The 14,878-nt window shown below is 41.8% G+C and overlaps 2 protein-coding genes across 2 annotated transcripts in view; one reads left to right on the forward strand and one right to left on the reverse strand.

Moving 5' to 3' along the window:
- The window catches only part of LOC131483359 (zinc finger protein 585B-like), a 759,159-nt gene that overhangs the window by 390,895 nt on the left and 353,386 nt on the right, over positions 1-14,878 (reverse strand). The gene's annotated exons all lie outside the window — the stretch shown is intronic.
- The window catches only part of LOC118760750 (zinc finger protein 585A-like), a 215,250-nt gene that overhangs the window by 3,696 nt on the left and 196,676 nt on the right, over positions 1-14,878 (forward strand). The window contains 5 exon segments of the mRNA XM_058681256.1: positions 1,404-1,614; positions 1,735-1,852; positions 1,855-3,204; positions 3,207-3,303; positions 3,385-3,458. Of these exon segments, the coding sequence (XP_058537239.1) occupies positions 1,404-1,614; positions 1,735-1,852; positions 1,855-3,204; positions 3,207-3,303; positions 3,385-3,458 (1,850 nt within the window).

Genomic DNA, 14,878 nt, shown 5'->3' on the forward strand with positions numbered 1-14,878 from the left:
GTTTCTCTGTGTGTGTGTGTGTGTGTTATTTAATTGCACTCAATGTGTGTGTGTGTGCATGCATTTAGAGAATTATGGAGAAATTGGTGTGATCATTTCCAAATTTTCTATTTTTCCTTCCTGTTTTGGATCAGGGTTAAATGATATTCAGAGGGGCTATACCAAGCCTCCCAACCATCCTAGTAGTTAAGGATTGGCACTGGACCCCTGATACCAAACCAGGATGTCAATGTGGCACACCCTCCAAGGTTTCTGTCCAGGTGATACTTATACTTCTGAGATGATGTCCATCTCAACAATTCAAGCAAGAGGGAACCTTTTCAATGTTCATTGGCTGACATGGTTGACCTTAGTGTCTCCTTTCTCCCAGATATTTGATGTCATCATATGGCTGGGGTAGTTATTCAATCTCTTCCCTCTCCTTTCTCTTGGATGGTCCAGATGTGCTTTCCAGGCCTCAGTGGGCTTCCATCTCCAGATGGAGCTGTGCCAGTTGTCCAATACTCCTTTTCAACTGAGGATTACCAGTTCTTGCAAGTGCACCAAGACCTTGAGCCAGTCAATCCTGCCCCAGTGGAGCCCCACCCTCAGCGCTCACTGAGCTAGCACCTAGCACCATGCTGGCATGTAAAGTATCCAAGCCAGGTGACCTGAGGCCTGCCACACCCTCTACTCCCAGAACTCACAGACCCAGAACCCATTGCACTGGCCAGCCAAGGACACACACCAAGCAACATAAACCGCCACACATACAGCCACTGGGGCTCATCACACAGCTGTGCCAAAGGGTCCAGACAAGGCTATGAGGTCCCCACTGGATCTCCTGCACCCAGGGATCATGTGTCCACCACCATCATCCTCCTGAGCTCCTTGTCTCCACTCATTTTCCACCAGCATATATTGCAGCCTGGCTCATTCTAGTCTTACCCCAATTCCACTTCATGTTGCTGTTTGCTGAAGCCTATCCAACTACAATGCATCTGGAGGTTGAGCTGGAGCTAGGCAGTGGCTGGGGATTATGTGGGTGTGTGGTTGTATTCCTCTTTGTGCAGAGGCATGAAGTGCCAAGGATCATTTCCAGAGGTTTAGTACAAAACTTGTGGAGTCTTCCCTTTGCTCTGTTTAGCCTCATAATTCTTGTAAAAGAGCCAAAATTCTTTCTCAAGTCCCATATTTTCCACTGAACCAAATGTTACCAGGAAAGCTCAGTGATTCTTTCCCTTAACATAGTGTATTAAAAGATAATGAAAACCAGATGTAGACCAAATTTTTACAGTTAATTTACCAGTTGAACTTGGAAGAGGCAAGGGGGAAACAACTCCCTGGAGGGGCTCAAAGATCTGGTGATTTTTCAATGCAGAGAAAATGATATCATAGTTTCTTTTAAATTGCTTTTCCCACAGGAAGCCTGATGAAATACCATTTCAAAAGAGGCCTGCCTCTAATGTCCTGGAGAACAACCTTGAGAGTGATGAAATTTTCAGTCAGTTTGACAAGATCCAGATTTGTCAGCAGTCCTTTGAACACAATGGAAATGACAAAACTTTCAGCGGGAAGAAGATAATACTTATGTGTGAGCAAATTTATTCCAAAGATCCATGTAATCAGCAAGCTGTCAGTGTGGGAGAAGCAATTCATGTTGGCTACTATAAATCTTGCCTTACCACCAAACAGAGAACTGACACAGGAGAATATTTGTATGTGTCCAACGAATGTAAAGAAAACATATACCAGAAGTCAGAACTCATTAGAGATCAGATCATTCGAAGTGCAGAGAATCAGTATGAATGCAATGAGCACACAAAAGTCTTTCACTGGCAATCATCTCTAATTGGTCAACAGAGACTCAACACAAGAAAAAATCTTATCAATGTAAGGAGTGTGGAAAAGAGTTTCATTGTAAGTCAAGCCTAATCATACATGAGAGGGTCCACACAGAGGAGAAATTTGATGAATGCAGGGAGTGTGGAAAAGGTTTTTCTCGTAAGTCAAACATGAACACATGTCACAGAATGCACACTGGGGAAAAACGTTATCAATGTAGTGAGTGTGGAAAAGGTTATCTTCATAAGTCAAGCATAATTGTACATCAGAGAATCCACACTGGGGAAAAACCTTATGGATGTAGTGAGTGTGGAAAAGCTTTTATTCGTAAGTCAAGCATGACCATACATCAGAGAATCCACACTGGGGAGAAGCCTTATGAATGTAGTGAGTGTGGAAAAGCTTTTATTCGTAAGACACAGCTCATTACTCATCAGAGAATTCACACTGGGGAAAAACCTTATGAATGTAGTGAGTGTGGAAAAACTTTTATTCATGAGTCACTCCTCATTAGCCACCAGACAATCCACACTGGGGAAAAACCTTATGAATGTAGTGAGTGTGGAAAAGCTTTTATTCGTAAGTCAAGCATGACCATACATCAGAGAATCCACACAAGGGAAAAACCTTATGAATGTAGCGAGTGTAGAAAAGCTTTTATTTGTAATTCACAGCTCATTACTCATCAGAGAATCCACACTGGGGAAAAACCTTATGAATGTAGTGAGTGTGGAAAATCTTTTCTTCATAAGTCAAGCATGATCATACATCAGAGAATCCACACTGGGGAAAAACCTTTTGAATGCAGGGAGTGTGGAAAAGCTTTTGTTCATAAGTCAAGCATTAGATCACATCAAAGAATACACACAGGTGAAAAACCTTTTGAATGTAGTGAATGTGGAAAAGCTTTTAATCAGAAGTCAAACCTCACTACTCATCAGAGAACTCACACTGGAGAGAAACAGTATAAATGTAGTGAGTGTGGAAAAGCTTTTCTTCATAAGTCAAGCATGATCATACATCAGAAAATCCACACTGGGGAAAAACCTCATGAATGTAGTGAGTGTGGAAAAGCTTTTATTCGTAAGCCACACCTCATTAGACATCAGAGAAACCACACTGGGGAAAAACCTTATGAATGTAGTGAGTGTGGAAAAGCTTTTATTTGTAAGTCAGACCTCATTACTCATCAGAGAACTCACACTGGAGAGAAACAGTATAAATGTAGTGAGTGTGGAAAAGCTTTTCTTCATAAGTCAAGCATGATCATACATCAGAAAATCCACACTGGGGAAAAACCTCATGAATGTAGTGAGTGTGGAAAAGCTTTTATTCGTAAGCCACACCTCATTAGACATCAGAGAAACCACACTGGGGAAAAGCTTATGAATGTAGTGAGTGTGGAAAAGCTTTTATTTGTAAGTCAGACCTCATTACTCATCAGAGAATTCACACAGGGGAAAAACCTTTTGAATGTATGTAGTGTGGAAAAGTCTTTCCTTGTAGCCACACCTCATTAGACATCAGATAATCTACACTGGAGAAAAAACATGATTGTAGTGCGTGTGGAAAAGGCTTTTCTAATGTGGCACAACTCATTAAGCATCAGAGAGTCCACACAGGAGAGAAACATTATGAATATTGTGTGTATCTTCAAGCCTTTACTTACCAGACAGGTTTCATTCGACGTCAGAGTATCCATACAGGATAAGAACCACATGAATATAATGAGTGGAAAATCCTGTCGCAAGCTGTCAAGTTTTGCTAAACATCTGAATTCACGTGAGAAAGCAGAAATGTGTAACATGTGTGTTAAAATTCATGCACAAACCTTTTCAGCACAGTGAAAAGCATACATGCTTCAATAAGTAGCATATTCACAGAAATGAGCAAACACACAGCAATGACTGATAAATCATTTTTCTCAAGTCAATTGTTAGCAGAGTCACAGACCTCAGAACTACAACAGCATGTCAACCAAAAGACTAGGCACCATAAACCTGTTATGGCGTGTGGAAGGTTCCAAGGTGAATGAAAAAACTGCCATTAGCAAGAGTGCAAATGTAAAACATTGTAAAAAGGCAATGGATGTAGAAACATACTTTGAAAGTCTCAGCAATTGTTAAATAATAATCATGAGGAGTATCATTTTATTTCAGAAGAGAGGTTATTTGTTGCTAAAATAATTAAGATGCAATTTGTATGTGATCTCCCTTTGTTGTGAGGTAGTAAATGTGAATGCTGTTTTCAGATTAAATGCTGATAATAAATGCTCAGTATGTAACACCTGTTTCAAATTCCATCTTTGTCATTTACACATTTATCTTTTCCATAATCGCAAAATTTCTCATCCTATTTCAGAATTATACTGGAACTGTAGATATTAAATTATGCGCGTTGAATTTGTAATGATAAGCACCCAGATTTGAAGGATGGATCTTTTCCAGAGGCAAGATTTTCCTGTTATATCTGACTAAATGTAGATCCTATTTGGCCACTGTCTCTCCTTGAATAATAAGTATGGGAAATCACTCCTGCATCTCTGCCTGCTTATCTCATATGGGACACCATAGGCACATGGCACATTGTGTCTCTGAGGTAAAGTCCTGGCTGTGGTCTCAGCTAATAGAGACTCCATCTTTGCCTGTTCACTCAGCATACATCCAGAGTAGTAGGCTGTATCCCAATTTCTCTGTCCCCGAGGCAAAGCTGTGCTAGAATTTCCCTGATAAGCAACTCAAAGTAGTTAAGTGCAACCTTCATCCTGTTTACCAGTCACACATAATGATCATGCCCAAATGTATAGATTCCAGCCCAGGTGCTAGCTTATCTTGGTCTGCCAGCAAATGGGCTAAAGCACTAAGCTTCCAACCCTGCTTACAGAATGTAACTGGTGACTTGATTAGAGTGTCTAGCGAGATAAGCATGCCTACTGACCAGTTACAATAACAGTGTAGGGTGGGAGTACTGTTGAGACCACCCTTCTGCCTTCCCCCTCCACTGTATATATGCTTGTATGATCTTCCCAATTAATGAACATCCCTCACCAGTTTTTCTCTGGTGGTTCTGCAAACAACCTACACCATTGTCATGGCACTCAGGAATCTTAGGGACTGCTGGTCAAAAACAGCCAAGACTCTAGGAGGCATATCTCAGAGACAAAAGAATTGTCTGACATCAGACTCTTGGAGTTCCTCTTTCAGGTGGAGTTTATGTGTCAGCTGCCACAACTTCTGCTCCGATTTCCACTGATTTCATGTATCACGGCTTCTCACAGTAAGTTTCTTGCCATTGTATGAGCTACTAGATGTTGGCCTGTGCCTGAAGTCTTTCAATTATAAGAGTGAGCACCAGGACCAGCATTGTTAACATAGTAGATAAGCTGTCTGAGATCCTAACCAATCCACCATGGTTTTGCTCTTGTCTTCTGGTTTTACAGCAGCTCAGCTACTGCAATTGAGCCATTGAAGCATATCAACCAGTGAATTGAAGATATTTCCCTGCTTCTATCGTTCTCACACTGATTCTGCTTTTTAAAACCAAAAAAACAAACAAAAAATACTTAGGAGTGGGTCCCCTGACTAGTTTTGAGGGAAATGTGAAGCCCATTGACTTGCATCTCATGTGTGACAAGCTTGGAGCACTTCTGCTACTTAATATTTAGAGTCAAGGCCCTATTAAGACCAACAATGATGAGCACTGAGGGTAAGAGACACATTTTTTCTTTTTTTTTTTTCTTTCTTTATTACATTGTATAATGTGACATACTTTCATAGGTACTGGGATTCTCCCCACCCCTCCCCAAACCCTCCCACCATGGTGGATTCTCCACCTTGTTGCATAACCACAGTTCAAGTTCAGTTGAGATTCCCTCATTGCAAGCATATACCAAACATAGAGTCCAGCATCTTATTGTCTAGTCAAGTTCAACGGCTTCTTAGATAGACCCTCTCTGGTTTGAAGACACAGCCAGCAGAGTATCATCCTGATCAATTAAAAGCTCCAACATACCATCAGCAAAATTTACATCATTATGGATTTAATTGACATAGTAATGAGTAACCAATATGTTAAAATAAATGCGAGTTCTTAACCACATAATGTGACCACCTCATTGCTTTCCCCTGGTGACAGGAAATATCTTCCAATTCTGAGATTCTTTCTTCTGCTTGCTTCATTCTATATTGGAGACTCTCTACTGTGCTTTTAATTTGCTCTACTGTGTTCTTAATTTCTAATATATTAGCCTTGATTTGCTTTAGTGCTTCCTTAAATTGTTTGAACTATTGTATGTGCTTCTCATTGTTGATCAGAAGGTTTAAAATGAGTTTTCTGAATTCTGTGTCCCCCATTTTCTCAATGTCTTCCTCATCTAACTCTGAGGTTGGTATAGGGTTTTGATCCTTTGCAGGGGAGTTTTTACTAATATTCATTGTGCCGTTGTCTCTTCTTTCACTCTTGGTCATTGTACTTCTGATTAGCAGAGTCTTCTCCCTGGGGTAGGTTTCTAAGCTGCATCACCCACAGGTCTGCACTTTGATTTTATTTATTTCAGTTGATGCACAACTCTTTGCTTGCAGCCAATTGTGACACTCCAACAATTCCAGGTCTGGGTTCTTATGTTAGATTTCCACAAAGAACTCCCGTAGCCCCAACTTCTGGCTCACCACTCTCCACCTTCTGTGATATTGTGCTGAGGTTGAACCGTTGTGTCTGCAACCTTTCTCCCACTTTCAGTTGGAGGAGGTCCCAGGATTAGAGAGACACCAGGTGTCCCATATTGCAAGGTGGTTGTTGTCGGTGCTGATCTTGCTGGAACCTGTTGGCTGTTAGGTCTGGGTGCCATACAGACCTACTTGGACCCATACGATGCCACAGTGAGTATATTTTCCTGAGGGACCAGTGCAATCCGTGGAACATAGTTCTGGTGAGATCAGCACATGCACAGTTCACTGTTGTCCCTTCAGTCTTAAAGTGTTTGCCATGGTGTACATAATGGCACCTGATGTACCACTACTAGAGTTCTTAATTTGCTGGCCAACAGGTCTAAGGGCTACCCAGACCTGTATTGGGTGGAACCTGTAGAATGCCACATAGATGCAGTTCACTGAGTCAGAAATAAATTCACTCTGAGCTCAGTTTATGCTAAACCCAGAAAGAAAAAATATAAACCAAAATCAAAGATGGCAAATGGGAAGACCTCCCCACTAAAATCCATACAAGAAAAGTCAACTAATCAAAAACTCTAATAGTCGCAAATACACACTTGCACACTTACACTCATGGCAGCCCAAAACCAGTTCCTCTCAATATTATCTCTAAACACAAATGGCTTAAACTCACCAATCAAAAGGCATAGATTAACGGAATGGATCATCAAATAGCACGCAACTACATGTTGCTTACAAGAGACACATCTAACCAGAAAATCCTGTAAGAAATTTAAAGTGAAAGGATGGAAAAAGACATTTCATGCCAATGGACGAGAAAAAAAGGCTGGCGTAGCTGTTCTAATCTCAGATGACCTAGACGTCAAGCTGACAGACATCAAAAAGGACAGAGAAGGACATTATATATTGGTGAAGGGACTGATCCATCAAGAAGTAACTACAATCGTGAACATATATGCACCTAATTCCAATGCGCCTAGCTTCGTGAAGCAACTACTTACAGACTTAGCAGGGGGAATCAAAGTCCCAGACCTCTGGACATACTATAGGGCAGTGGTTATCAAAACAGCCTGGTACTGGCAAAAAAATAGAGAAGAAGATCAATGGAGCAGAATAGAAACACCAGATGGGAACCCACACAAATACAGCCAAATAATCTTTGACAAAAAGACAAACGACAACCTCGGCAAATGGGAAGGTCTGTTCAATAAATGCTGTTGGCACAACTGGTTGATAGCCTGTAGAAACGAAAAGATAGACCCACATCTCTCACCATATACTAAGATCAAATCCAAATGGATAAAAGATTTAAGCCTACATCCAGAAACCTTCAAACTTTTGGAAGAAAATGTTGGAAACACACTGGAACACTTAGGGGTAGGCCCTCACTTCCTAAAAAAGAGTCCAAAAGCAGTAGAAATCGAGACCAAAATAAATAATTGGGACCTCATCAAACTAAGAAGCTTCTGTACAGCTAGAGAAACAATCAACAAAGTAAAAAGGTAACCCACAGAATGGGAGAAGATCTTCGCACACGACTAGGTGAAAGAGGGCTAATCTCCAGAATATACAAAAAGCTACAAAACAACCAAAATGTCAAAACAAACAAGCCACTCAAGAAATGGGCACGGGAAATGGGCAAACACTTCACAAAGGAACAAACCCAAATGGCAAACAAACATGAAAAAATGCTCAAGTTCCCTGGCAATAAGGGAAATCCAAATTAAAACATCAATGAGGTACCACCTAACGCCAGTAAGACTGGCCCACATGAATAAAAGCACCAACAACACTTGCTGGCGAGGTTGCGGGGAAAAGGGAACCCTACTCCACTGCTGGTGGGGTTGCAGGCTGGTACAGCCTCTATGGAAATCAGTATGGAGAACATTCAAACAACTCAAATACAACATATCGTATGACCCGGCAATAGCACTCCTAGGAATATATCCAGAACACTTGTTTTATGAGAAACCAACATGCATCCCTATGTTCATAGCAGCACAATCAGTAATTGCCAAAACATGGAAGCAACCAAAATGCCCATCAACAGAGGATTGGATAAGAAAGCTATGGTTCATCTACTCCATGGAATACTACTCAGCTATTAAAAAAACAAAATGCAGTTCTTTGTGGCCAAATGGGCCAAACTGGAAACCATCCTGCTAAGGGAAATGAGCCAATCACAAAAGGTTAAATACCACATGTTTGCCTTAATTTAAGATGACACGATGTTATGTATAACAAGTTATGTTATGAATGTTATATGTTGTGTATAAACTAAAATTGAAATGTCAATGAGGTGGTCACAGAAGGTGGATAAGAACTTGCATTTACTTTTACCATATTGGTTACTCATTACTATGTCAATTAATACCATGGTGATGTAAATTTTTGCTGATGGTATGTTGGAGCTTTTAATTGATCGGGATGATACTCTGCTGGCTCTGTCGTCAGACCAGAGAGGGTATACCTAAGAAGCCATTGAACTTGACTAGACAATAAGATGCTGGACTCTATGTTTGGTATATGCTTGCAATGAGGGAATCTCAACTGAACTTGAACTGTGGTTGCAACAAGGTGGAGGAATCCACCATGGTGGGAGGGTTTGGGGAGGGGTGGGGAGAATCCAAGTATCTATGAAACTGTGTCACATAATACAATGTAATTAATGAATTTAAAATAAAATTAAAAAAAAAAAAAGAGTTATGGGAGACCAGAAGATGCAGAAAGAGAAACTGGTTTTACAAATATATTTAATAAAATAATAAAGAAAAATTTCCCAATTCTGGAGAAAGAAGTGGAAGCAAGATCCAGGAGGGCCACAGAACTCCCAAAATGCTTGGCCAAAAGAGATCTTCACCAAGACACATGATAATCAAGCTCTCTTCAACTGAATATAAGGAATAGATCCTTAAATGTGCACGTGAAAAACATTAGTTGAGATATAAAGGAATGTAAATTAAACTCATAGGAGATCGCTCATGGGAAACTCTACAGACAAGAGAATGGAGTGACATATTCCAGATTCTAAAAGAAAAAAATTGTCGGCCTAGGATAACATATTCTTTTGTCTTTGGAAATGAAATAAAATTCTTCCACAGTAAAGAAAAGCTAAAAGAATTTGCCTCTTGCAAACCTGCCCTACAAATGATACTTCAAGATGTTCTCTTCACAGAGAAGAGGAATAGCACCTACCAAAACCAAAGGCAAATGGGAAGAACATCCTGGGATAATGACAACAGAAGACTAAACCAATGAACAACCCATTCCTAAAATGACAGGACCAAAGTACCACCCATACATATTAACCCTGAATGTAAATAGCTTAAGCTCAGTCAAATGTCATAGATTAGTACACTGGATTATTAAAAAAAAAAAAAAAAAAAACCTCATCTATTTGCTGTCTAGAAGAGACACATTTCACTAACAAAAATCAGCAGAAACTATATTGCATGCGTTTTGATATTTTCTGTTAGTTTCATTCCTTCAAACCACTTTCTTCTGATTAAATTCTTCAATGACTCATAGATCATAGAGTAGCATCATTTTCTTCAAGAAAGTTCTTGATTTTCATTTCTTCAGCTACATGTTAGTCATTTAGTAGCATGTTATTGAACTTCTTGTTGTTGTTAATTTCTTTTTTGTTCCTGATGCTGATTTGGTTTTGTGGTTTTTCATTTAAGGGGATGTACAGTAGTTGTGTAATGGAGACTCATATCTAGTAACATGTCATTTAACTTCATGGCATTGTAAATTACTACTTTTCTTCCAGTTGTTGATTTTGTATTATGACTTTTCATTTGAGGGGATGTACAGTAATTGTGAAATGGAGAGTAACATATCCAGAAGAGAGGATACAATGTAGTATGCATCTCTACTTCCAGACAAAGGACTGCTTACTATATTTTGACAATAGGATGCTGGATTCTCTGCCATTATCCATGCCCACAATGATGGATATATGACTGTCTATGAAGAACTATACTTTAGTAATCATATAGAGAAACTAGGTGGGGGTGTGAATTGGGGCTGTGATAAGAGAATTTCCAGGAGCCTATGGAACTGTATCATAAATAAAGAGATAAATAAATAAATAAATAAATAAATAAATAAATAAATAAATAAATCCTGGTTTTAAAAATAAAGTCATTTTAAGGAATCTATTAACCACTCTTGGTGATAACAGGGCCCACTAGAAATTAACAAATGACAAGTTTATGTGACCATACAGTGTGAATGGAAACCCCGAGATGAAGAAATGATCATTACCCTGAAGTCTGTCTGTTAATCTGAAGACCTATATCCCCGCTTCACCAGAAATATAAGTTATCCTAAGAGACACATAGCAACCAACATGCATACACTTCAAAAGCCTGCAAGCATTCATATTTCCCTGCCTTCTCTGCCTACATTCCATTAGTGTTAGGCCTCACCTCTCCTGGAACTCTTGAAAGTGCACAAGTGAGCAATACAAAGCACGTTACAATTAATATCTTTACTGTCATGCTCAAGAGTGAGCAGTGTGCGGAATACAGACACACAAGGGCTACGCTCAGGGGCTACCTATTCTCAGAGTCTGTCTGTAGGAAGCCAAAAAACAAGCAGGTTCTGGGGAATCCAAGAGTCAGAGTGCCAGAGTAATGAGAGTGTTGTGCCAGATTTTTGAGATCCCCAGAAAATCATCGAGTCTGAAGTCAGCAATAAGGCATAAAGGTGGTTTATTCAGTTTAACCTAGGATTCCCAGCCAGTTTCCCCAGGCAAGGTTGCTATAGGAACAGCAGGGCAGAAAAAAAGCAAAACAAGGGCCAAGGTTAAAGAGCCTAGGGTTCTTATATATTTCAGGACAATTCCACATAATTATACAGTCATGATTAGTCAGTTTTAGCTGTGAACTTTTAAAAAATAAAAGTTGGCAGGCTTGTATTCGTAAGTTGCAAGCAGGCAGCATTCAAAAAGTATGAACTGATTGGCTATAAGGCAATGATTCTTATCAAACACCAGGGACCTCCTTCCTGAGGTCTACCTACGTGAACTTCCAGGTGTCCTGCCGGCTGGCTGTCACGTCGACTGTCAGGGCAGGAGTTCACACAGCCCCCAGCCAAGCAATTAAGGCAGAATCACAAAAGCAGAAAACATCTAGACTCCGCAGAAACATGTGACCAAGAGAGCAAGCCTCTCCCTATCATGGGTCTTTTTAGAGGCTTGCGAGGGGAGTGGTTACAAAAAAAATGCAATACCACCCCCTCGCAGTTCCAGTGATGATAGGTGAGTGCCACAGGTAGGCAGAAGGGAAAGCCTAGATGGAGTGGGGGTGTGGCTTTCAAGCTGGTGACCCTGAACTGGTTGCGTAGCCCATAACATTGGGAGAAGGAAGCTGCAAGTCTTAGCCTTTTTTCTGGGTGAGGTGGTATACATTATTGCCCATTGTGAATAAGTTTCTTTCTCTTTGCCCTTGGGGGGACCCATGTAAACACCTCCCCAAGATGGTGCATAAAAACCACTATTTCTACAATTTTCTTTGTTCTTTCCTCCTTTGGAGTGCCATGCTTCTGCTAAGGCAAGAATCACTTTGGTTCCTATTCTTAAATAAATCCTGCTTTGAACTGGCAGGGGGATTAAGGGGCTGGTCCCCTCACTGGACAGCTACTCCCAATGGAGAGCGTGGGCTGGGATGGGACAGACCAGACTAAGCAAGGATGAAACACCTGTGCGCTGCATGTGGCCTAGATCAGGGAAAAGCCAGGCTGGGCTGATTATTCCTGTGGGTGCAAGCATAAATTAGAGTGAGTGAGGGATGTTTGGGCTTGGCTGTAGCATCAGCTGGTAGAAGCTGGCACTGGGGACTAATTCTGTCAAGTCAAATCACAGAACCACCTAAAGAGTGCATAAACCGGGACTGAGAGAGACCTGGGAGGGAAAAAGTGGGTTCCCCCTTCTTGGGTCACTACTCCCGTGGGAGGCCATGGAAACTAGGACGGGGGCTGAAGTGGCTAGACAGAGAGGCACTCAACGACATCCGTGAGGGCCAGATGGTTGAGTTGGTTAGATGGAACTAAGCTTTAATACCCATTGACAAGTACCAGAGCCGAATGGGATGGGGGACAGACTGGTCTTCTGCTACACATACTGGCAAACCAGGGTAGGGGGTGGGCCTGGTGGGGGTTATTGTGGGTCGCCCTGTCTAGGCTGCAGCTCCCACTGGTTGATGTAAGGGCAGAACCAGACTGGACTGCAACACCCATTGGTTCCAGTACAACTCGGGACTGAAAACAGAACCAACCCCGCAATTGCAACCACCAGCTGATCGGGGTGATGGACTGTGCCTGGCCCTGTGCTTGCTAGAACATACAAGAATCTGGTCTGGGAATACTTCAAAGTTTCTTTGGAGATCTCCCCAATCACACTACTGGACTCAGAACTCTAACCAAGAAAAGACAGAAGACAGAACAGGTCAATCATTCATCTCAGTTATATGTCGGCAGCGAAATATGGGGCAAACGGAGAATTTATGATGGGCCATATCAATCAGTGGACGACCTCATCGAGCGAAACTGGCAGCGATTCATAACTGGAGAACTATTAAAACCACTTGAGCAAATATCTCAGAACATGCCCCACATCCGGGACTTGGGGTGGGCAGGAAACTGGGTGGGGCTTCTCCCTCAGTATCCCCCTTTACCTCAGATACATGATGGAAACAATATGGACGTAATAGTCTTACCCACCACCCTATATCTCCTGAATCTTTTTTTAACCATAATTAACTATGTAAAGATTGTCAACAACAATACAATACAATAAATTTTAAAAAATCATAATGATGAAAAAAAATCCTGCTTTGCATACTAGAGTTGTCCACATGAAAATTCTCCCCTGTGGAACAACAAATTATGTTGCTGCAGTGTTTTGCTTGAATTCCCTGCAAATCTAACCTGCCTTGCTCTCGAGCAGTGGAAATTCTGAAAGGGTGGGCAGGTTAGAGGTGAGTGTTGGGGCTACACAGATGCCCTGGCCCTAGAACAGCTTGCAGGCAGGCTATAGATGTAGGAAATCTGACAGGAAGGACTAGTGAGGTGACAGGGAGTTGTGTGGTGGGGAACTCCAGGCATGCAAACTCTGGGCCCAGGGTCACCAGTAGAAGGGATCCAACCCTGGATTGGCTGGCGAGCACAATACCTGATGAAGGTGCAAGATCACTGCCTGAGCTTGAATGACTTTCAAGTGGTGGAAGGTGGACAGTGTGCTGGCTCTCATAGGCAATATCTGAGCTGATGACGGCTCACTGAGCCTATCCCTGGCTGGGTAAGTGCAGCAATGGATTGGGCATGTTAGAGGAATATCTTCCCCTCAAGCTTAATTCAGTCTGGCCCTGAAGTGGATGACTATTGCTCTGTAGGATCAGGGACACTGCCCAGGACATCTTGGCTATGAGCAGATGTCAGATGGACAACAGGCACAGAGTGCACTGGCTTGTTGAGCTTGGTCCTGGAATAGCTATTGGTGGATGCCTTTGGCCCTTGGCTCATTCTAGTAACCTCTAGGTACTGAAGTGCATGATGTGTGTGTGCTGGGGATGCATGGGGTACTGGCTAAGCCCGCTTGGCCCAGGAGTAGACTGTGGGCTGTGTGGAGTAGCTGTTTGAGCATACTTGGACAGGGAATGCCTGGCAGGTTTGTTGCACCCATAGGGTTACATACCTGCTGGTGAAGACGTAACCAACAGAATTGGATAAAAATTTAGCACACTACACAAGTGATGGGGGACTAATACTCAGGATTTACAAAGAGCTTCAAAAAACCAGAAACAGTAAATAAATAAATAAATAAATAAATAAACTTTGAAACAATGGGCAATACAAATGAACAGACATTGTGCAAAAGAACAGATCTAAGTGGAAATCAGTATGGAATGTGCTTAGGGAATTGCAAATAAATCTGCCACATAGGACAAAGCGTGCATATTTGAGATGACAGAAACACTGGACAGGGTAAAGAACAGAGAGCAGATTGCAGAAAAACATAGGGGTCAGGCAGTCAATACGGATGTACCTGAAGACCCCCTGAACACAGGGAAGAGGCAACAGTGGTGGAGTGGTGTTACAGGGTACAGAAAACCTACCAGCCACAGGTGAGCTGTAATGTAGACTTCCACAATACCCTGGGATCCAGTGGTAGCAACAGAACCAGCCTTTGCGGCAGTCAGGAGGGAGCTTGGTCTGCTCCTGGAGCTCCAGAGGTGAAGGTAGGTTGGAACTGGCATATCCTACCTAATAATTTGGCCCAGCAACAAGCAACAAGGGAGCTGTGTAAACCTCAGGGCAGATTGGTGGCAGATTGGAGCTGACAGCACAGGGATCAAACGCTGGAGTGGGCAAGTTTCCAA

Source organism: Ochotona princeps, chromosome 25 (genome assembly GCF_030435755.1).
Source record: "Ochotona princeps isolate mOchPri1 chromosome 25, mOchPri1.hap1, whole genome shotgun sequence".
NCBI lineage: Eukaryota > Metazoa > Chordata > Mammalia > Lagomorpha > Ochotonidae > Ochotona > Ochotona princeps.